At 44.2% G+C, this 22599-nt stretch overlaps 1 protein-coding gene across 1 annotated transcript in view; it reads left to right on the top strand.

Moving 5' to 3' along the window:
* The first annotated feature begins 106 nt into the window (after positions 1-106).
* Positions 107-22599, top strand: part of Nup88 (nucleoporin 88) — a 36938-nt gene continuing 14445 nt past the window's right edge. Inside the window, exons 1-6 of the mRNA XM_070001693.1 lie at positions 107-441; positions 4779-4948; positions 7134-7259; positions 7887-7973; positions 19268-19444; positions 21389-21575. Of these exons, the coding sequence (XP_069857794.1) occupies positions 142-441; positions 4779-4948; positions 7134-7259; positions 7887-7973; positions 19268-19444; positions 21389-21575 (1047 nt within the window). The 5' untranslated portion in view covers positions 107-141. The remainder of the gene's footprint in view (positions 442-4778; positions 4949-7133; positions 7260-7886; positions 7974-19267; positions 19445-21388; positions 21576-22599) is intronic.

Genomic DNA, 22599 nt, shown 5'->3' with positions numbered 1-22599 from the left:
CCTGCCCCGCCCACGGAGCCCGACGCGTGCTTCCGGGATGCCTACACCATCATTGGCTGTAGATCCGAACTGCTAGCCGTGGATTGGCTGCGCTTAGCGGCGGGGCCGAGCGACTGCAAAGCGCTGTGCAGTGGAGCCAACATGGCGTCTGCTGAGGCGTCTGTGTGCGATGGTGAGCTGTGGCAGACCTGGCTTCCCAACCACGCGGTTTTCTCTCGGCTCCGGGAGGGATTAAAAAACCAGAGTCCAGTGGAAGCTGAGAAATCCACTTCGGCGTTGCCGGTATCGCCGCAGCTCCCGCCCCAGCTGCTGACGAGAAACCTGACGTTCGGCCTGGGAGGTGAGCTCTTCCTGTGGGACGCGGAGAGCAGCGCCTTCCTGGTGGTCCGCCTTCGGGGACTCGGTGGCGGCGGCGAGGAGCCTCACCTCTCCCAGTACCAGGTAAGGAGCTGAGCTCGCTGCCTGGTTCCCTCTCCATCTCGGCTGTGTGTGTGTGTGTGTGTGTGTGCGCGCGCGCGCGCGTGTGTGTGTGTGCGTGCGTGCAGGTCCTGGGCCTTGAACTCAGGGTCTGTGTGTGTGTGTGTGCACGCGTGCGTGCAGGTCCTGGGCCTTGAACTCAGGGTCTGTGTGTGTGTGTGTGCGTGCAGGTCCTGGGCCTTGAACTCAGGGTCTGTGTGTGTGTGTGTGTGTGCACGCGTGCGTGCAGGTCCTGGGCCTGTAACTCAGGGTCTGAGCGAGGTGTGTGTGTGTGTGTGTGTGTGTGCACGCGTGCGTGCAGGTCCTGGGCTTGTAACTCAGGGTCTGAGCGAGGTGTGTGTGTGTGTGTGTGTGTGTGTATGTGTATGCACGCGTGCGTGCAGGTCCTGGGCCTGGAACTCAGGGTCTGAGCGAGGTGTGTGTGTGTGTGTGTGTGTGTGTGTGTGTGTGTGTGCGCGTGCACGCGTGCGTGCAGGTCCTGGGCCTGGAACTCAGGGTCTGAGCGCTGTCCCGCAGCTGAGCTGTTTTTGCTTCAGGCTAGCGCTCTACCCCTTGAATCCGAGCTGTACTTCTGGCCTTCGTTCGGTGGTTAACTGGAGGTCAAGAGTCTCGCGGACTTTCCTTCCTTTGAGCCGCAGTTGTCAGATCTTAGTCACCAGGATTACAGGCGGGAGCTTGGGTTGCCGGACTCGGCTACTTTTCATCTTCTGGTGGGTGTGCAGTGGTAGACAGGAGTTCCTCCGGGCATCCTTTCCGGATGGAGTGGGAAGGGCCCCCTTCTTGTTTTTTATTCTGCTCCGATAGATTTATGGACTCCAGACACGGGAACTCACGCTATTCAGGAGCTGATTATTTGATTAGGGAGGATGGAGAGGTTCACGTAATAATCAATAAAATGTTACCTGACTGAGGCTTCTGAAGAAAAAACAGCAGGGTAAAGGGACAGCGTGGGAGCCATAGTTGCTATTTTTAGTGGGTGTGGTCAAGATAGACCTGTTTCATGATGTGACACTTGAATAGGTGGACTCAACTTTCTCTTGGGTAACTGTGGTGAGCACTAAGTAGAGTAGATTTGAATGCTGCATGTTGAACCTGTTGATTTTTTTTTAACCCTATTGTGGAATATTCAGTCATTCCTAATGTTGGAAGGCTTTATTTATGGGGGTCCTGGGAATTGAACTCAGGGCATCAGGCTAGCCTTTTTTACTCAAAGCCCTGGTACTCTGCTACTTGAGCCACAGCTCACTTCTCTCTCTCTCTCTCTTTTTTTTTTTTTTTTTTTTTTTTGCTAGTTAGAGTCTCTCAGGTATGTCTGCCTCCGGACTGGCTTCAGAACCCAGATGGCTCAGATCTCAACCTCCTGAGCAGATAGGGGTACAGGTTTGAGCCACCCAGGCCCAGCAGCTTTTTATTTTTATAAACCAATGGCATGTGAAAGTGGATGTGGTCAGAAAATATTAGGCTTGCTGTGATCAGATATTGCTTTATGGATCATTTATAATAATTTAATGTATGATGTCTGTTTTGTGCCCTGGACCAAATTTTGTTGAGGAGAATTTGATTCTAACAAGATGCAGTGCTTCTGTAGTTTTGAAATTAGGTCCAGATCTACTTACAGCAAAACTTCTAAGAATAATTATAAGGTTTTTAGCACACAGTATGTCATTTACATTAAAAACAAAAATTTAAGCCGGGCACTGGTAGCTTATACCTGTAATCCTAGCTACTCAGGAGGCTGAGATCTGAGGATCGAGGTTCAAAGCCAGCCCAGGCAGAAAACTTCATGAGACTCTGATCTTCAGTTAACTACCAGAAAACCAGAAGTGATGCTGTGGCTCAAGTAGTAGAGTGCTAGTCTTGATCTGAAGACCTAAGGGACAGCACCCAGGCCCAGAGTTCAAGCCCCATGACTAACAAGAGAGAGAGAGAGAGAGAGAGAGAGAGAGAGAGAGAGAGAGAGAGAGAGAGAGAGAGAGAGAGAGAGAGAGAGGAGCAGGCTCCCTATGTAGCCCAGGCTGGCCTCAAACTGTGAGTTCAAGCAATCATCCTTAACTCCAGCAGGTGGGAGTTATAAGTGAGTGCCATTGTGATGACTTACAGCACACAATGTTCTCTTTATTTATTTTTGGTGGTATTGGGGTTTGAATTCAGGGCTTTGCACTTACTGTGCAGGCACTTCACTATAAGCCATGCCCGTAGCCCCCATTATTTCAGTATCATTCCACGTTGTTTTGCAGCATTTAGCACAATATTGTAATGATTTGAAATTTGTTTTTCCTCTTTTCTAAACTGTAAACATCAAGTCAGGGGCTGTGTTTGTCTTACCCTATTTGTTTTTTGTGCTAGGGAGTTGAACTCAGGGCTTGGGTGCTGTCCCTGAGGCTCTTGTTTTACTTGAGCTACAGTTCCACTCCTAGTTTTTTTAGTAGTTTGTTGGCGATAAGAGTCACACAACCCGGGCTGGGAAGGTGGCTCAGTGGTAGAGTGCTTGCCTTGCATGCATGAGGCCCTGGGTTCGATTCCTCAGCACCACATAAGCAAAAAGAAAAAAGTGGGAAGTGGTGCTGTGGCTCAAGTGGTAGAGCACTAGCCTTGAGCTGAAGCCCAGAGTTCAGGCCCCATGACCGGACCCCCCCCCCCAAAAAAAAAAAAAGAGTCACACAACCTTTCCTTTTTTGGGCTGGCTTCAAACCACGATCTTTAGATCTCAGCCTCCAGAGTAACTAGGATTACAGGCATGAGCCACCAGGGCCCACCTTACCTTATTCTTATTTCTTTTTCCCAAGGCCTTGCTCTTACTGGGCAAATGCCCTACCACTTGAACTACAGACCTTTTGTTGTTACTGTTTTTGAGATAGGGTCTTGCTGCTACCTTTGCCCAAGCTCACCTCAATTTTCCTGCCTCCCACATTTGAATAGCTGGGTTTAGAAGTATGTATCACCATGTACAGTGGTCTTACTCATTTCTCTATATCCAGTACTTGAGTATGTGCCTAGAATATACAAGATCTCAGTAAATATTGGCAACCATCTTTGTAACTTTCAGTTATCCAGAATTTCAAAAACTCATGAATTGGAAAGAAAGCAGCAATCGTGAGTTACAACTTTGGATGTTCTAAAAATGAGTAATGATTTTAAAAACAATATCAACAAAAGTCCTAAATATTGTGATTATCACAGATAAACTCATGATTGTGTTATGTAGCATAAGCAAGGTGACCTCTGGTTTGAGTTGAACTGTCAAAATCAAGTAGAAAGAAGATGGATATTGAGAACAGGGCACAGAAGGAAAACAACCTCTGACAGGAGGAAAAAGCCCGGTTTGATTAGAATTAGCAAAAGCTACCTAAAAGACATAGGCTTATAATAATCAGTACCAATTAGTAAAAATCACACTTTATTGAGAACTTACCTGAAAGAATTTTGGCTTAGGCTATTCTCTATACTAGTGTAAACAATACACTAGAAGTCCTTTTGGAAAGTAATTAGAATGGAAGAAAATGGGGATGGGAAAAGTAGATTAAAAAAAAAAAAAAAACATATGATACTGAGACAGGCAGCTTTTAAGAAACCTCTTGAAGGGGCTGGGAAGGTGGCTCAGTGGTAGAGCGCTTGCTTTGCAAGCCTGAGGCCCTGGGTTTGATTCCTCAGCACCATATAAGCAAAAAGAAAAAAGCCGGAAGTGGCGCTGTGGCTCAAGTGGTAGAGCGCTAGCCTTGAGCTGAAGAGCTTAGGGACAGCGCCCAGGCCCAGAGTTCAGGCCCTACGACTGGACCCAAAAAAAAAAAAAAAAAGAAACCTCTTGAAATACCAGTGTTTCACATAAGCCTGCATCTATAAAGCCAACGTGCAGCTTGCTACAAAAGCTCTTGAAGTCATTCTTTGTTATTATAGCATTTATAATTGTTATACTTCTGAGTTAATTTACCTGCTCTCTAAGATATTTTTCATTCAGCTTTGCAGACACAAGTAGACAGGACTATGGTGATTTCCCAGAAGTACATATTAATTTGATTGATGGGAAGTGTGAGAAGGGATGGTCCAAAGTGGAGAACTGGAATGGTAGTGTGGTGCTTGAACATAAAAAAGCAGAATTGGGTGTCATTATTTCTGTCAAAGTAGGCATATCTGATGCATTTTATATAACATTTCAATCTAATTGATTAAAAATATTTTATCAGTAGCTCAAGTGTCACTACTTATTTGGAATACTTTGTTATACTATAAATACAGAAAACTAAAGCATGACTCTGGTTTCAGGTAACTATGATATGTATTTTAAAAATTTGCTTTAATTTCAGAGATTGCTTTGCATAAATCCTCCCCTGTTTGAAATTTATCAAGTCTTATTAAGTCCAACACACCATCACGTAGCACTTATAGGAATAAAAGGACTTATGGTATTAGAATTTCCCAAAAGATGGGGGAAGAATTCTGAATTTGAAGGTGGAAAAGCAACAGTGAACTGTAGGTAAGTTGTGTTTTCATTTGGTATTTATTTATTTATTTATTTATTTTTGTTGGCTATGGGGCTTGAACTCAGGGTCTGGGCCTGTCCCTGAGCTCTTTTACTCAAGGCTGGCAGTCTACTACTTTGAGCCACAGCGCCATTTCTGGTTTTCTGATAGTTAATTGGAGATAAGAGTCCCCTGGACTTTCCTGCCTGGGCTGGCTTTGAACCACAATTCTCAGATCTCAGCCTCCTGAGTAACTAGAGTTACAGGCATGAGTCACCAGCACCCAGTTTTAATTTATGATACCTGGAGAAAACTGCTCAAGACCAATTTTTTTTGTGTTGGTAGTGGGGCTTATACTTAGTGCCTGGGCACTGGGCACTGTCCCTGAGCTTTTTCAATAAAGGGCTAGCTACCATTTTGACCTAGAGTTCCCCTTTGGAGATAACAGACATTCCTTCCTGGGCTCAGCTCTCAGCCTCCTGAGTAGCTAGGGTTACAGGTGTGAGCTGTTGGCACTTGATTATCTGTTTATTTTTAAGATAGGGCCTTCAATGCTTTTGCCCAGGCCACCTTTGGACCATGATCCTTCTACCTATGCCTCTCAAAGATCTAAGATATAGGTATGCCCCATCACTCCAGCTTGCTCTTTGAGTAAAATCTCTAAACTTTTTCCTCAGGCTGGCCTTGAATCACAGTTGTTATGGTTCTGCCTCCCAAGTGGTTGGTATTACATGCCAGTGACTACTGTAGTCAGATAATGTTGCTATGTATGTACGATTATTATTATGCCTAAATTATGCTATCAGTTTGAAAGAAACAAATTTTTTGGTTTTTGAAGGTTTTTCCCCCCCATGCTATTCAGGGCCCACACCTGCCAGGCACTCTACTACTTGACACACACACACACACACTTGACACACACACACACACACACTTGACACACACACACACACACCACTCTACTACTTGAGACACACACACACACACACACACAGAGTCCTTTTGCTTTTAATTTGTTTTTCAGATAGAGTCTCATTAACTTAGCTATGTGTTAACCTTGGTCCACTAGCCTTTTACCTCTGTCTCCAGAGTACTTAGAATTACAGGCATGTTTCACCATGTCCAGCCAGACATAAGATGGATTTTTAAAGCAGATAATGTCTAAAGTAAGAAATTTGCTTAGGTTTTGATTGATTAATTAGTTGATTGAGACAGTCTCATTGTATGGCTCAGGCTGTTGGAACTTGCTGTGTAGCTAAAGATAGCTTCGAACTTGTGATCTTCCTGCTTAACTTTTTCAGTACTGGGATTACAGTGATATGCCACCACTTCCAGATTCAAGCTTTTTCAACAATCTAGAAAAATGAGGATCTGGAAGGTCTACTAAAAGGAATATAATATTAGGTAGAAACCTACTATTAGGAGCTGGGAAGGTGGCTCAGTGGTAGAGCGCTTGCCTTGCATGCAGGAGGTCCTGGGTTCGATTCTTCAGCACCATATAAGCAAAAAGAAAAAAAAAGCCTGAGGTGGTACTGTGGCTCAAGTGGTAGAGCGCTAGCCTTGAGCTGAAGAGCTGAGGGACAGCGCCCAGGCCCAGAGTTCAGGCCCCACGACCAGACCCAAAAAAAAAAAGAAAGAAAAGAAACCTACTATTATCTGTACAATATATAAGGAAATCCACTTGAACTAATATTTCCTAATTTTCAAAAATAATCATAATATCTGCCCGTTTCCTTACAAGGTTACCAAAAGGATCAACTAAGATACCTTAAGAAAAACACTTGTGAAAAACTATGTAAAATGTATTACATGGCCAGGTGCTGGTGGCTCACATTTGTGATCCTGTCTATTCAGGACAGAGATCCTCATGAGGATCACAGTTCATTGCGTCTGGGCAAGAAAATTCATGAGACTTATCTCCAATTAACCAGCAAAAATCCAGAAGTGGAACTATATATAGCTATGGGGTAGAACATTACCTCAAGCAAAAAACTTAAGGGACAGCATCCAGGTCCTAAATTCAGTACCTAGTATACACACACTCACGCACACACGCGCACTACGGTTCTTTGGATGCTCTTATAGTAAGCTTTAAGAGGAAAAAAAACTAAAGGAAAGAAAATCAGAAAGTATTAAATAGATTTGCCTTTAGGTGGTTTTTCATTCAAATGTTGTGCAATATTGTCATCTTTATTTTAGTACTACTCCAGTTGCTGAGAGATTCTTCACCAGTTCCACCTCTCTGACTCTTAAGCATGCTGCCTGGTATCCAAGTGAAATGTTAGATCCTCACATAGTACTTTTAACATCAGATAATGTAATAAGGTAAGTTGTAGTTTATTTCTCTTTGTGTGTTTGAGTGGCCAGGCTGTGCTGCTTAATTATTTCCTAACTACATCCTTACTTCCATGCCTTCCATGCCTTAACTAGTCTTTCTGCCTCTGCCTCTCTGAGACCAATCTATAACTAAGGTTAGAATAGTTTTCCCCTGGGTTGTAAGTATGGCACAGAGATAAAACACTTGTGTAGCATATGTGAGGCCCAGGGTTTATTCCACACCAAAAAAAAAAAAAAAAAAGAATAATCTTTGCTTAACTTTTTATGATAGCTTTTGGCTTTTGGCAAGAGGGGGGGGAGTTGGGGGGGGGGAATAGGGCTTGAACTCTGGGCCTAGGCACTGTCCCTGAGCTCAAGGCTAGCGCTCTACCACTTGAGCCACAGCACCACTTCCAACTTTTTCTTTATATGTGGTACTGAGGAATCGAATCCAGGGCTTCACGCATGCTGGGCAAGCACTCTACCACTAAGCCACATTTCCAGCCTGGAAAATTCTTTTTTTTTTTTACTTTCAGTCTGGAAAATTCTTAAATAAGACTCTTTACATGAAGAAGAAAGTACAGTTTGGGGACATGCAAGAGAATTTTTTGTGTTTTCTTCCCTTTTGCTTACTAGAATTTACTCTCTACGTGAGCCCCAGATTCCCACTAAAGTGATTGTACTCTCAGAAGCAGAAGAAGAAAGTTTAATACTCAACAAAGGGTAAGTTCTTGTGTGACATTTTAAATGTTTTAAGCTAGTTTGTTGGGGTTATGTCTTTTTTTTTCCCCCCATTCATGGGGCTTGAACTGAACCTGGGTGCTATCCCTGAGTTTTTTTGTTTTTTGTTTTGTCGGTCCTGGCCTTGAACTCTGGGCTTGGGTGCTGTCCCTGTGCTCTTCAGCTCAAGGCAAGCGCTCTACCTCTTGAGCCACAGCGCGACTTCCAGTTTTCTAGTGGTCTATTGGAGATCAGAGTCTCACTGACTTTTCTGCCTGGGCTGGCTTTGAACTGTGATCCTCAAATCTTAGCCTCCTGAGTAGCTAGGATTACAGGCTTGAGCCAAGGGATCAAGGCTAGTGCTCTGTCACTTTGAGCTACATCTCCACTTCCAGTTTTCTAGTGGTTAATTGGAGATAAGAGGCTCACGTCTTTCCTGCCTGGGCTGGCTTCAAATGGCAATCCTCAGATCTCAGGCCCCTAAGTAGCTGGAATTATAAGTGTGAGCCACTGGTGCCTGGCTATAAATAAATGTCTTTTAAAAAGAAAACAAAACTAACATCAGAGTTTGAATTCAGGGCCTGACACTTGTTCAGCGTGTACTGTACCATTATCACTACATCTCCAGCACTGGTTTTGTCTGGTGTCATTTTATGGACTTTTCTGCCCAGTCTGGCTTTGAACTGCAGTCCTCCAGATCTCAGCCTCCTGAGGAACTAGAAGTATATAGCACCAGTGCCTGGCTTTGGATGCAGTTTAAACAGTGATTGGGAAGTTTTCCAGAGCTGACTTTAGCATGCTTTGGTAATAAGATAAGTAAGCAAAAGAAGAAAGACACAGTGTAAATAAGGAACGAGAAGTTAAAAATCTGAATAACAGTGTAACTATTAGCTTGGTTCTTTTCAAGGAAGTTCTAAAATATGAATAGCAGAAATTGATTCCTTGTAACTTGGGCAAGTTAGTTACAAAATTATAACATTACTTTTAAAAATAGGAAGATGAACGTGTACACCTGGAGGTCTACCAGTTGTACCAGTTGCTCAGTACTGTACTCCCAGACCAGCTTCCAGGATCCTTCCACTTGGAGGACACATTCAGCCTGTATGATTCTCTTGCCACCCTGGCTTTTACATTTTATTACTTCCCACAGGAGCGAGCTTCAGCTTTGACCACAAATAGAATCCCCCTTTGAATTTATCACCCCATTTCTCTGACCCTCCTGATCAGTCTTTCTGGTGTTTACCATATATATGCATGCACACACACATGTGTGTAAAGCTTTTTTTCTTTTGTGGTCCTGGGACTTGAACCGTAGGTTTAGGCGCTGTCCCTTAGCACTTTAGCTCAAGGCAAGAACTCTATCACTTGAGCCACAGCACCACTTCCTGTTTTCCAGATCTCAGCCTTCTAAGTCGCTAGGATTACAGGTGTGAGCCACCAGTACCCAGCATGTGTGAAGCTTTTAAAATCAGTATTTTGGAAGTTCTATTTCATTTTCATAACTCTATGGTAATCATAACCAGTAGTCTTGCTTATATTTTGTTCTACTGACCTTTATTTCTAGGATTTTTTGTGGGGTGTTTTTTTTTTTTTTGGCTAGTCCTGGGGCTTGAACTTAGGCCTGGGCACTGTCCCTGAGCTGCTTTTGCTCAAGGCTAGCACTCTGCCACTTGAGCCATAGCACCACTTCTGGCTTTTTCTGTTTGCATGGTACTGAGGCTCTGATATCCCCTAGGTTCTTTTTTTTTTTTTTTTTTTGTCGGTCGTGGGGCTTGAACTCTGGGCCTGGGCGTTGTCCCTCAGCTCTTCAGCTCAAGGCGAGTGCTCTACCACTTGAGCTACAGCGCCACTTCCGGTTTTCTGGTGGTTTATTGGAGATAGGAGTCTCACGGTGTTTCCTGCCCGGGCTGGCTTTGAACCGCGATCCTCAGATCTCAGCCTCCTGAGTAGCTAGGATTACAGGCGTGAGCCACCAGTGCCCGGCTTCCCCTAGGTTCTTATTTCAGCTCTACTACTTGCTGTTGAGGCATCCAGGCAAATTTCAGTTGCAATAAGCCAGCCTTATTTCTATAACTCTAGTCCACAAATCTTAAAAATAACAGAACTCACTTCTTAGAATTATTTTATATGTGAGCATAAAGAAAGGATTAACATGGACTTGGCTTAGTATTCATCACTGAGACTGGCATTATTAAATATATTACAAACCAGGTGCTGGTGGCTCACACCTGTAATCCTAGCTACTCATGAGGCTGAGATCTAGTATCATGGTTCAAAGCCAGCCCAGGTGGGAAAGTCCATGAGACTCATCTCCAATAAAACCACCAGAAAACTGGAAGTGGCACTGTGGCTCAAGTGGTAGAGCACTTGCCTTGAGCTGAGGAGCCTAGGTCCAGAGTTCAAGACTCATGACTGACAAAAAAAATTACAATATTTATTAAGTTTTATGACTTGAGAATATTTTAATTCTATTAAATTAACTTCTCATCTTGACTTATTAATCCCAAAATGTAACTTTTGAGATTTCTCAGTTTGTACCTCCTGGTAACATGGACCTCCATGTTGTAAAGAAACAAATGTGGGCTGGGCACTGGTGGCTCACACCTATAATCCTATCTACTCAGTGGGCTGAGATCTTAGGATCTCAGTTCAAAGCCAACCTGGGCAGAAAAGTTCGCGAGACTCTTATCTCCAATAAACCACTAGAATTCTGGAAGTGGTGCTGTGGCTCAAGTGGAAGAGCGCTCGCCTTGAGCTGAAGAGTGCAGGAACAGTGCCCAAGCTCAGAGTTCAAGCCCCATGACTGACCAAAAAAAAAAAAAAAAAAGATTAAAGAGGCTGAGATCTGAGGTTCACAGTTCAAAGCCAACCAGAGCAAGAAAGTCCATGAGACTCTTATCTTCAATTAACCACCAGAAAACCAGAAGTAACTCTGGCTGAAAGTGGTAGAGTGCTAGCCTTGAGTGAAAAAGCTCAGGGACAGCGCCCAAGCCTTGAGTTCAAGCCCCACAACTGGAAAAAAAAAGTGGAATTTGTAATACCTTACAATGTTGTTGACTGTAAACTATGTGAGGTTGTGATTTTATTGTGATAATATTCATTAGCTTTTTCTTAGACAATCTTTTTGGATATCCAAATATACAGAATTTTTTATTTTAACATTTTACTAGATTGACTGAACATTATGTCATTTATTACTTGAAACATAACTGAAAATTGAGATGCTTGATATTCTCACTATAATGTTCTATAATCATATGTATTATTCTGCATTATATTTCTGTACTTCTTTAGTGTATGTTTTTTCACTATTAGACACCTCTATTTGTTGTAGTTAACTTTTTTTTTCCCCCAAACTGTCATGGTTAAAAACCTTTTCTTCTTTTTCACAGTTTGTACTGTTTTTTCACCATAGTGTACAACCATCAGAGTATATTAAAATACAAATGAGAAAATTCAGTGTTACTGGTACAAACTGTAATTTTCTAAAAATTCATGAATGCACCAACATAGATGGTTACATAATGAAATAACTCATTTGAGAAAATAAAATTTTTCCTTTAAAAAAATCTAAAGAATTTTTTTTTTTTTTTTGGGTCCGGTCGTGGGGCCTCAACTCTGGGCCTGGGCGCTGTCCCTCAGCTCTTCAGCTCAAGGCTAGCACTCTACCTCTTGAGCCACAGCGCCACTTCCGGCTTTTTTTTCTTTTTTTTTGCTTATGTGGTGCTGAGGAATCGAACCCAGGGACTCATGCATGCAAGGCAAGCGCTCTACCACTGAGCCACCTTCCCAGCCCCAAATGCAAACTACTCCATAAATCAAGCTGGGTGCCGGTGGCTCATGCCTATAATTCTAGCTATTCAGGAGGCTGAGATCTGAGGATGGCGGTTCAAAGCCAGCCAGGGCAGGAAAGTCCATGAGACTCTGATCTCCAATAAACCATCAGAAAACCGGAAGTGGCGCTGTGGCCCAAGTGGTAGAGTAAGAGCCTTGAGCTGAAGAGCTGAGGGACAGTACCCATGCCCAGAGTTCAAGCCCCACTACTGATTTAGAAAGAAAGAAAGAAGAAAGGAAGGAAGGAAAAGAAAGAAAGAAAGAAAAGTTAGTTCAGTGTTACTCGTACAGAGTGCAATTTTCTAAAAATGCATGAATGCACCAACATAGAATGTTACATATTGAAATAACTCATTTAAGGAAAATTTTTTCCTTTAAAAAAACCTAAAGAATTATGCAAAGTATTCCATAAATCACATGAAAATATATCAGAAAATTATAATCTGTATACTAATATGGAAGTAATTTATAAAGTAGCATCATTAATACAATATGCTGATAGAGAATTTACTCTTCATAATAACCATTCTATGGATCCCCTCCCTGACAATCAATGGCTATTAAGATGTTTCTGGAATTTAGGCCACCTCCCAGCAGCCTCTGCCCTGTCTGGCCTACAGCAGTTTACCTCTTCCAATCCCCCATTATGACAAGACCTGAGAGAATGCCACCCAGCTGCCATGTCCTAAAGTAATGCAAGAGAAGTCCACTTCTCTAGGCAGTGGCGCCAGGTCTTCAGATCAAAATTATTTCATATTCATCATTTGCATCAGTCTATAGAAGAAAGGGAAGGAGCGTTCGTTGCCTGGACTTGCAAGCTCTTGGTGGTGCTGGCTATCGGACAGTAACGGCTCAATCTGCTCTGTGGTGGGGCTATCCAGGAGGCAAGGCTCCCCTGCTTCTCCTTGGGCAGGCGCCACATTGTCTTCGATTACTACCTCTTCCAAACCTTGCTGCTCCTCCATAACTTCCATCTTTAGGGGGCCCAACAGGTCTGAGCTCCAGGGACACGTGTGGCTGCCAGCATCTTGTACTGGCACTCTGTACCCTCAACCTGCAAGGTGCAATAACAGTTCCTGCAGCTCTTTCTTCTTATACCTCTTCTCCTGGGTCAGCGAGCTGACACGCTCGTCTTTCTCCTGATACAGCTCATCCAGAACTTCCATCTGGTCTTTACAGAAAACTGTGGACTCTTCAATGGCGCTGATGTGTTCTAACAGCTGGCTGCATCAATGTTGGAGGTCATCCATTTGATTTTGGCAGTCTACCTTGTTGGGCAGGTCATGGGTGAAGCAGGTTTTCAGCTTTTGGGCACCCGTATGTCCTTCCTGTCCACAGACATGCCATGGTTCCAGCTCTTGGTCAAAGGCCTGGCGTTCCAGCTTTTTCTGGCACTGGGCAGCCAGGTTGGCCAGACACCTCCAGAGGGCCTGCTGTTCCTGCAGCTGATGGCTAAGCTTCACTTTCTTTGATACAGCCACTGATAGTGCTACAAGGTAAAAGTCTCATATGGTTTATGGGTTGTCTATGTCCTCTGGGACAGTTACATCAGGGGGAGTCGCCTCCTCACCCTTTTCTTCTTTGCTCACTCCTTCACCTTCCTTAGGGAAAGCCAGGAAGCTCAGCTGGGCCCACAGCTGCTCATTCTCATGTCTTTTGCTTCCAGGCATTTCAGAATGTCCTGTAACTTTTGAGGTACCATCTGGTCCCCCAACTTGCTCTGCACCTGCTCCTGCTCTAGCTTCTCTAGCAGCTGGGTCTGCCTCAGGAGATGCTGCTGCAGGGCCTCTTTCTCTGAGGTCAGCTGCTGATTGGAGGCCCTGTGTTGTTCATAGGTGGCTCTGAGCTACTACAACTGGGCCAGGTACTGGTCATGTTGCAACTGCAGATTCTGAGCCACTTGGCTCTTGAGCCCAGCCATCTCTTTCCATTCTTCTAACTTCTACTCTAGCTCATCCAGTTTCTCCTGCAGATGTTTCTTCCTGCAGCTGGGCCGGCTGATCTGTAAGCTCTCTATTTTGCACCAGGTTACATCTCATGTCTCACATTCCTTTTCCATTGTCTCGAGAGGATCTTGCACCAACCCTCAGTATGCTGATTCCGTTCCTCGATGTTCTTCTCTAGTATCCACAGGCACTGCTGCTGTTCCACCTTCTGGAGACTTAGGCTCTGGTTTTCCTCTACCTGGATGTAAAGTTGCTCCTCCAGGGTCTTAAACTACTTCTGCTTTGGAGGGCCTGGGCTTGCAGCTGCTGCTCAGCCTGAGATAGTCCTGCAGGAGGCTGTGGGGTTGCAGCTCTGCCAGCTGCTTTCTCAGCTCCACCAGCTTGCCCTCTAGGTCCAAGACCTGCCTCAACTCTTGCTCTTTCTCCTCTCTCAGCTGGCTCACCTGCTATAACAGCTGCTGGACCTTCTTCTTCCACTCTCCACTCATAGGTCCTCTGCAAAGTTCTCTCTCCAGATTTAATTCTGTCACCAATTTTTTCATGTTGTCTAGCTGTCTTTCCAATTCTGCCCACTCCACTAGGGCTTGTTGAGACTCATGATTTTTTTTTTTTTTTTTACTATTTTTTTTTTTAAATCCGGTCGTGGGCCTGAACTCTGGGCCTGGGCGCTGTCCCTCAGCTCTTCAGCTCAAGGCTAGCACTCTACCACTTGAGCCACAGCTCCACTTCCGGCTTTTTCTGCTTATGTGGTGCTGAAGAATCAAACCCAGGGCCTTATGCATGCAAGGCAAGTGCTCTACCACCGAGCCACCTTCCCAGCCCCAAGAGACTCATGATTTTTATCTTCATGTCAGCCTTCTGTGTCAGGAGCACTTCCAGCCTCTCCTGCAGCTCGGTGTTCTCATCCTCTAGGTTTTCATAGCTTCTGACCTTTTCCTGGAGCTGCAGCTTCACGTGATGCAGAGCTTTAATCAGCTCTAGTTGCTGTTCTCGGTCTCATTCTGTGTGGTGGAGACTTCAGACAATGTCATCTCTAGTTCTTCAATGCACTATTGTGCAGCCAGCAGGCAGCTGGTAAGACCCTTCTGCTCCAGTGCTCTCGTCAGCCACCTGCTGCATGTGGGCCAGGACAGATTGTAAGTCAGATTTTTCTGAAATCAGCATGTGTATTGATAGCTTGTTCTGCTCCAGCTTTGCTTTCAGTGCTTCGTGCACACAGGCCATCTTCTCATTCTCTTTCCCCTGTTGATCCTGCAGGTCATTGTTTTCCTGCTTCAGTTGTTGGATCTCACTGCAGAGCTGCTGGTTTTGTATTCTGCTGGAGTCCAGGGCAAGCACCAGGTGTTGGTAGTGCCTTTCCATGTCTTCGGTATTATTGAGACCTGTGACGCTTTTGACCCTGGCAGCTTTGACTGTTCCCAAAGGTGGGGAAGGCTCAGGGTCAGTGTGGTCCTTGGCTGAACCCTCAACTGAATTACAGTCCCCAGTGGTGTTTGTCTTGGGGTTATCTCCCTTTTTCTTCTTGTTTAGATTCTGCAGGTCTACCAGGACCATTCCTCTGCTGGTCTTCTTGAAGTATTTTCCTTCCTGCAGCTAATTTTTTTTTGGTCTTGTTTGCTTAGACATCCCAGCACTGAGAGGGCGAAGGTGGGAGGGCCACATTCCCAGGTTCTCTGAAACTACTTCTATCTACCAATAACTATGTCTACCTCCAACTATATCTCCAAATCACCTTGATTCTCTCACCACTGAGCACCTCTACCTCCCTCAATTGCTGGTAGTGGTGTGAACCAACAGAAGGAATACCAGTGCTACTAGGCAACTTGAAATATAGCATGTCCCAATTCTTCAATCCAATTGGTCAGAGAGAAACATAAAAAAAAAATAGGGGATGTGGCCAGAATCTTGTGATCCAGGCAGAATGGGAGGAGTTATGATGAGAGCTGCTCCTGAAGCCCCTCCTCCATACAACCCTGTCCAGAATGGTTGGGGGCAGGACGGAACCTGCTCTTGATTGAATGGGTACACTCTTTGCAAGTCAACTTTCCTGGCCTCCCTCACAAAACCGTGGTCACCAGACTTTTCACCAGGCTTCCCACTGGCCTTCAGGAAGTGACACCAAAAAATGCAGCTATCTGCCCATGTCCATTGTCTTCAGATCTACACTCCATGCAGAATTAGCTCTGTTGTTCTGACCGTATTAGCTGAGACTTGTATTCTGATCAGGGAGCCACTGAGGTTCCTGATGGCCTTGATCTACCCTGCTCTTCCAGTGGCTCTGGTACTGCAGGGGTCGGGGACATCATGGGTCCAGAGCTCCTCTCCATGAGTATCAGCCATGCTGCACACTTAGGCCATGTATAGCGCAGCACATGTTCCACACACTTTGGCTGGTGATCTCAGAGGGTTCAGAAATACAATCATGGAAGGAATGAGAATGTCTGAGATTCCTGTGCTGCTGCTGGCCAGGAGTATGTGAAATCACACCAGCACAGAACAATAACCTACAGATGGTTGAAAGTAACTATTAGCCAAGCAATCAGCTAACCAGCCACATCCAAATGATGTTTAGAATCCAGGTTCTGGGGCCACCCTCTACCACTCCAGAGCCCTTAGACAGCCAGTCATGAGGACAAGATTGATGAGTTCATTGTGTGTGGCCAGTTTTTCCTTCCAGAAGAATTTGTGCAGGTTGTGGTGGTACACACCTGAAATTCTCTCTGCTCAAGTCATGTCTTTGGATTAAGGCCTTGTCTCCAGAGGGCCACTCGAAATGAGTGTTACTGAGGTGGCTGTGTGACTCCTCAGTCCCTCAACTAACGTCAGCCAGTCCCAAGTGCCAACCATATTGACCAGCTTATACTGAATTGCAAAAGACAAAAAGCATTGTGGCTGGGCGCTGGTGGCTCACGCCTGTAATCCCAGCTACTCAGGAGCCTGAGATCTGAGAATCACGGTTCAATGCCAACCCCGGCAGGAAAGTCCGTGGCTACCTTGGGTCCCACAGGTTCTCCCGGACTCCCTCTGCAGCTTCATTTCTCCCACTGTGTTGGCTTTCTGGGTTTCAGCCACCTTGGCCTCCTCACCATTTCTCAGACATCAGTTCCTTCTAGCTCAGAGCCTAGCCATGTATCTTCTCCACCTCAGCTGTTTCTTCCTCAGATACTGTAGACTAGTTCTCCTTCCTTCAGAGCCTTCTCACATATCATTTTATACGAGTCTTTTTCATGTACTCATTCTGAAATAGCACTTGCAGCCACCTTTTACTGCTCTTTTCAGTATTTTACTTGTTGCATGTGCTGCAGTTTGAACTCAAAGCCTTGGAGCTGGGGGTTTAGCTCAGTGGAAGAGCACCTGCTTGGTGAGCACAAGGCCCTGAGTTTGGTCCTCAGCTCTGGAAAAAAAAAAAAAAAGCTATAAAAGACCAAAAAAAAAAAAAACCAACCCCAAAGCAACTGAAATCAAAGCCTTGCACTCTACCACTTGAAATTCTCTTTCCCTACTTCTTAAACTTCTTTTTCTTGTCTTTTTCATTTTTGTGCTTATACTAGGGCTTGAACTCTTGAGGTTTTTTGCTCCTAGCTGAGATCCCTCCACTTGAGCCCCTCCTATACTTTCAGCTCTTTGCTGGTTAGTTGGAGACAATTGTCTGAGCTGGCTCCAAACCTCAGATCTTAACCTGAATAGTTCGGATTAGCCACCAGTGACTGGCTGCCCCAATTTCTTTCTTTCTTTTTTTCTTTGGTTGGTTGTGGGGCTCAAACTCAGGGTTTGGGTGCTGTCTATGAGCTCTTTCACTCAACACTAGCATTCTACCATTTTGAGCCACAGCGTCACTTCTAGTTTTTCTGGTGGAGAGAAGGGTCTCACAAACTTTCCTGCCCAGGCTAGTATTGAACCGTGATCCTGATCTCAGCCTCCTGAGTAGGTAGGATTGCAGATGTGAGCCACTGGCGCCCAGCCCCATTTCTTTATAACATTATTTTCACTATGGTACATGCCTGTAAGCCCAGGATTCTGAGACAGAAAAAAGCATTAGTTTAAGGCCATCTTGTATGTCAGGAACAAAAACAAAACTGGGTGCTTGGGGGTTCATTCTATAACCTTAACTTTGGGAAGATGAAATCAGGAAGAATGCCATTTTAGTCCAGCCCACCATATATGCATAATTCCAGTAGTTGGACATAGTGGACAAGTCTGTCATCCTTGGCTAAAATTGAGAGGATCAGGTTCTAGGCCAGCTCAGAAAGAAAATGCCTTGTGGCTTCATCTCAACAGATGAAGCTAGACATAGTGACATATCCCAGTCATCCCAGCTATGGTGAAAAGTTAAAAAACAGAAGGATGGGTGTTCAGACAGGAAGTGAGGCCCTATATTAAAAGTAATCATTGTGAAAAAGACTGGAGGTACGGCTCAGCAGTGTAGTGCCCGCCTAACAAGCACAAGGTCCTGAGTTTAAGAACACTTAAAAACAAAAAAAGGTTGGGCGCCAGTGGCTCATGCCTGTAATCCCAGCTACTCAGTAGACTGAGATCGGAGGATTGCAGGAACTTCCTTAAGACTCTTCGTTGTTGTTGTTGTTGATCATGGGGCTTGAACTCGGCCTGAGCTCTGTCCCTCAGCTCTTCAGCTCAAGGCAAGCGCTCTACCACTTGAGCCACAGTGCCACTTTTGGTTTTCTGGTGGTTTATTGGAGTTTCCTGCCTGGGCTGGCTTTGAACTGTGATTCTCAGATCTCAGCCTCCTGAGTAGCTAGGATTACAGGCATGAACCACCAGCACCTGGCTAATAATATGTTCTGTTCTATCACCTATTGACTTTCTGATTTTTATTTATTTATTTAATTTTTGTTGGTCATGGGCTTGAACTCTGGGCTTGGGAGCTGTCCCTCAGCTCTTCAGCTCAAGGCTAGCACTCTACCACTAGAGCCACAGCACCACTTCCCTTGAGACTCTTATCTACAATAAACCACCAGAAAGCCAGAAGTGGCACTGTGGTTCAAGGGGTAAAGCACTAGCCTTGAGCTGAAGAGCTGAGGGACAGGGCCCAGGCCCAGAATTCAAGCTCACGACCAACCAAAAACAAAAAAATTGTCTAAATTTGTGTTGTATGTTTATTTCTTCTATGTTCATTGAACATCTGTTTTTCCCAAAGCTGGGCCTTTGTTTCATTTTCTAAAACCTACAACAGTGTCTGGAGTCTGGTTTATGGAGTGAACAAATCCTGCTCAGAGATAGTTATTTGTTATGTATTTTCTTAATGTTTCTTTTTAAATTTTCTTGTTATTTGTATAGCACATATTTGTGTTTATTTAAAATTAAAGTAGCACCACATAATTTTATGGCTGGCTTTTTTCAATTAAATTTATGAGAATTTTCCAAAGCTAGCATTCTTCAGAATCAAAAGTTACTGTTTTTCAACTAAAATACAGACTCTATAAGTAATCTGCCTCCTGATAACTTGAAAAAAACAAATTGATTTGTTTTCAGCGAATTACTTTTATGCTGTCTCTCCAGGAGGACATACACTGCGTCTCTCGGAGAAACAGCAGTTGCATTTGACTTTGGACCATTGGCAGCCGTCCCAAAGCATATATTTGGACAGAAAGGCAAAGACGAAGTAGTAGCATATCCTCTGTACATCTTATACGAGAACGGGGAGACATTCCTCACACACGTTAGTCTGTTACACAGGTAAGTGGAGGTAGTAATCCTCCTAAACGAAAACTCAACTGTGCTCCATGTATATGGTCAGGGTGAGACTTGGGATCCACATTTCTGGGTTTCTGCAAGTATCCTTCGAGGCTTGCTTTTCACCGCTTAGAAAAAGCATTAGCATTGATGATTTGAAGTTTCATTTCTCTACATTATTTGGGTCAGTTCTGTTGTTTTAAGATAAGACCAGTTATTTATTTATTTATTTTTTTTGGCCAGACCAGGGGCTTGAACTCAGGGCCTGGGGCTTCTTTTGCTCCAGACTAGCACTGTACCACTTGAGCCACTGCACCACTTCCAGCTTCCAGCTTTTTCTGTGTGTGTGGTACTGAGGAATGGAACCCAGGGCTTCATGCATGCTAAACAAGCACTTTACCAGTAAGCCACATTCCTAGCCCAAGACTAATTTTTTTTTTTTGGTCCATCATCAGGCCTGAACTCTGGGCCTGGGCGTTGTTCCTGAATAACTCAGCTCAAGGCTAGTGCTCTACCACAGTGCTTGAGCCACAGCACCACTTCCAGCTTTTTCTGTTTATGTGGTGCTAAGGAATTAAACCCAGGGCCTCATCCATGCAAGGCAATCATTCTACCACTGAGCCACCTTCCCAGCCCGTTCCCACCCCCACCTCCCCAAGACCAAATTTTTTTCTTGGTTGGTCATGGGGCATGAGCCACCGGTGCCCAGCATGAGACCAAATATAGATAACAGACATCCTGTATTACCATTTTTCAGCATTTAATCTATCATTTCCTGTGACACTCTGAGCCCCTCTTATTGTGCTGTATAGTTATTCCTTTAGTTGTATGTCTTTCTTACAGATGAAGAACTACATATAGCAGAAACATTGGCTCTAAATAACTATCTGTTGTGATGATTTTTAAGTGAATAATTCCTGTCATTCAGCCTTTAGCCGTAAGCACGTTCTGCCAATTGTTATTTTCTTGTGGAGATTGAGCCCAGGACCTTCAGCATACCAAGCAAGGGCTCTATGACTCACCTATATCTTTTGTCTTTTTTGGTACTGGTACTGGAGCTTGAACTCAGGGCCTCATACTCTCACATGGCTTTTTTTTTGCTCATGGCTGGTGCTCCACCATTGAGCTTCAGTACCACAGTAAAAGGGCAGAGCAGGCTGGGTAGGAAATGGTCACCTCTAATCTCAGCACTTTGGAGATGAGATAAGACGATCACACGGTAGAGGCTCCATAATAAGATCGTCTTTTTTTTTTTTTTCAAATCACTGCTATGCACCAATAGCTTACAGCTGTAATCCTCACTACTCAGAAGGTCAAGTTAACAACTAAAAAGCCAAAAGTGAAGCTGCAGCTCACGTGGTAGAGCACTAGCCTTGAGCAAAAAGCTCAGGGACAGAACCCAGGCCCTGAGTTCAAGCTCCAGAACTGGCACCAAAAAATATAAAATAAAGCACAACAAGTACAGAAAATTGAGCTGAGGCTTTCCTCCTCTGCACTATACTATTGACATGTGGTTTGATCGTCCTTTCTCATAGAGGAATGTTCAGCAGCACCTCTGGCATGTACTTAATAGATGCTGGTCACTACCTCTTCTCTAGTAGTGGCAAGCATGAATGTCCTAGTGTCTCCTCAAGCGCAAATTTATCTCTGGTTGAAAACTACTAGTTTTGGGATGTGAGTGGGAAAGCAATTAAATATAGACATTGGGAATATACTATATTTCTAATGGCAGCCTGATAGCTGGAAGAAGACCAAGTCAAAGAATGGCTAGAGGTCATGGTAATCTTCTGTCAACACTTTCCAAGTGTGATTTCTTTCCTTTTTTTTTTTTATTATTGTGAAAATACTGTACAGAGGGGTTACAATTACATGGGCAAGATAATGAGTACATTTATTACCAAGCATTGTAGCCTCCTCCTTTGTTTCCCCTGTGATTTCTTTCCTTAGCCCTGGAAATATTGGAAAGTTATTGGGTCCATTGCCAATGCATCCTGCAGCTGAAGATAACTACGGTTATGATGCTTGTGCTATACTCTGCCTACCCTGTGTCCCCAACATATTAGTGATTGCAACTGAATCAGGAATGCTGTATCACTGTGTGGTGCTAGAGGGGGAGGAAGAAGACGACCAAACAGTAAGTTCCAGGCTAGTGATGGTGTTTCATGTCATTATACCAAGTGTAGTTTTTAGAGCACCATAGAAGGTGCACTTGTAATAATTTATAAATTAAACACTTAAAAGTAATTGGAAGCCAACCACCAGTGGCTTTATGCCTCTAATCCTAGCTACTCAAGAGGCTGAGATTTGAGGATTGCAGTTTGGTGTTATTTTTTTTAATGGTCCGTTGTGGGGCCTGAACTCTGGGCCTAGGTGCTGTCCCTCAGCTCTTCAGCCCAAGGCTAGCACTCTACCACTTGAACCACAGCACCACTTCTGGCTTTTTCTGCTTATGTGGTACTGAGGAATCGAACCCAGGACCTCATGCATGCAAGGCAAGCACTCTACCTCTGAGCCACCTTCCCAGCTCCTGAGGTTTGCAGTTTGAAGCCATCCTGAGCAGGAAAGTCTGTTAGACTCTTATCTCCAGTTAACCACCAAAAACAGAGAAGTGGAGGTGTGGCTCAAGTGATAGATCACCAGACTTGAGTGAAAAAGCTCAGGGTCAATATCCTGGCCCGAGTTCAAGCTAGTATTGGTATACACAAACACACACATTTATTAACATATTTGGTATATACACACACACACATTTATTAACATAATCCTAATGGAAGAGTTTTTAACTTATTTTCTTCTTTTAAGAATAATAAAGAGGGAGCCTTGCATTGGTGGCTCACGTCTATAATCCTAGCTACTCGAGAGACAGAGATTTGAGGATTGAGGTACTAAGCCAGCCTGGGCAGAAAAGTCCATGACATTCTTATCTCCAATTAACTAAAACTAAAACTAGAAGTAGAGCTATGGCTCAAGTGGTAAAGCTCTAGCTTTGAGCAGAAAAGCTCAGGGGCAGTGCCCTGGCCCTGAGTTCAAGCCCTAGGATCAGCATAAAAAGTAAAAACGAATAATCTGGGTGTGGTGGTGCTCCTATAATCCCAGCACTCAGGAGACTGAGGCAGCATAATTTTGAGTTCTAGGCTATATAGTGACACTTTTATTAG

This window comes from Dipodomys merriami, unplaced genomic scaffold (genome assembly GCF_024711535.1).
Source record: "Dipodomys merriami isolate MVZ:Mamm:240054 unplaced genomic scaffold, mDipMer1.0.p SCAF_59, whole genome shotgun sequence".
NCBI lineage: Eukaryota > Metazoa > Chordata > Mammalia > Rodentia > Heteromyidae > Dipodomys > Dipodomys merriami.
Note: the sequence above shows the minus strand (reverse complement) of the source record. Positions and strands in the feature narration are given on the sequence as shown.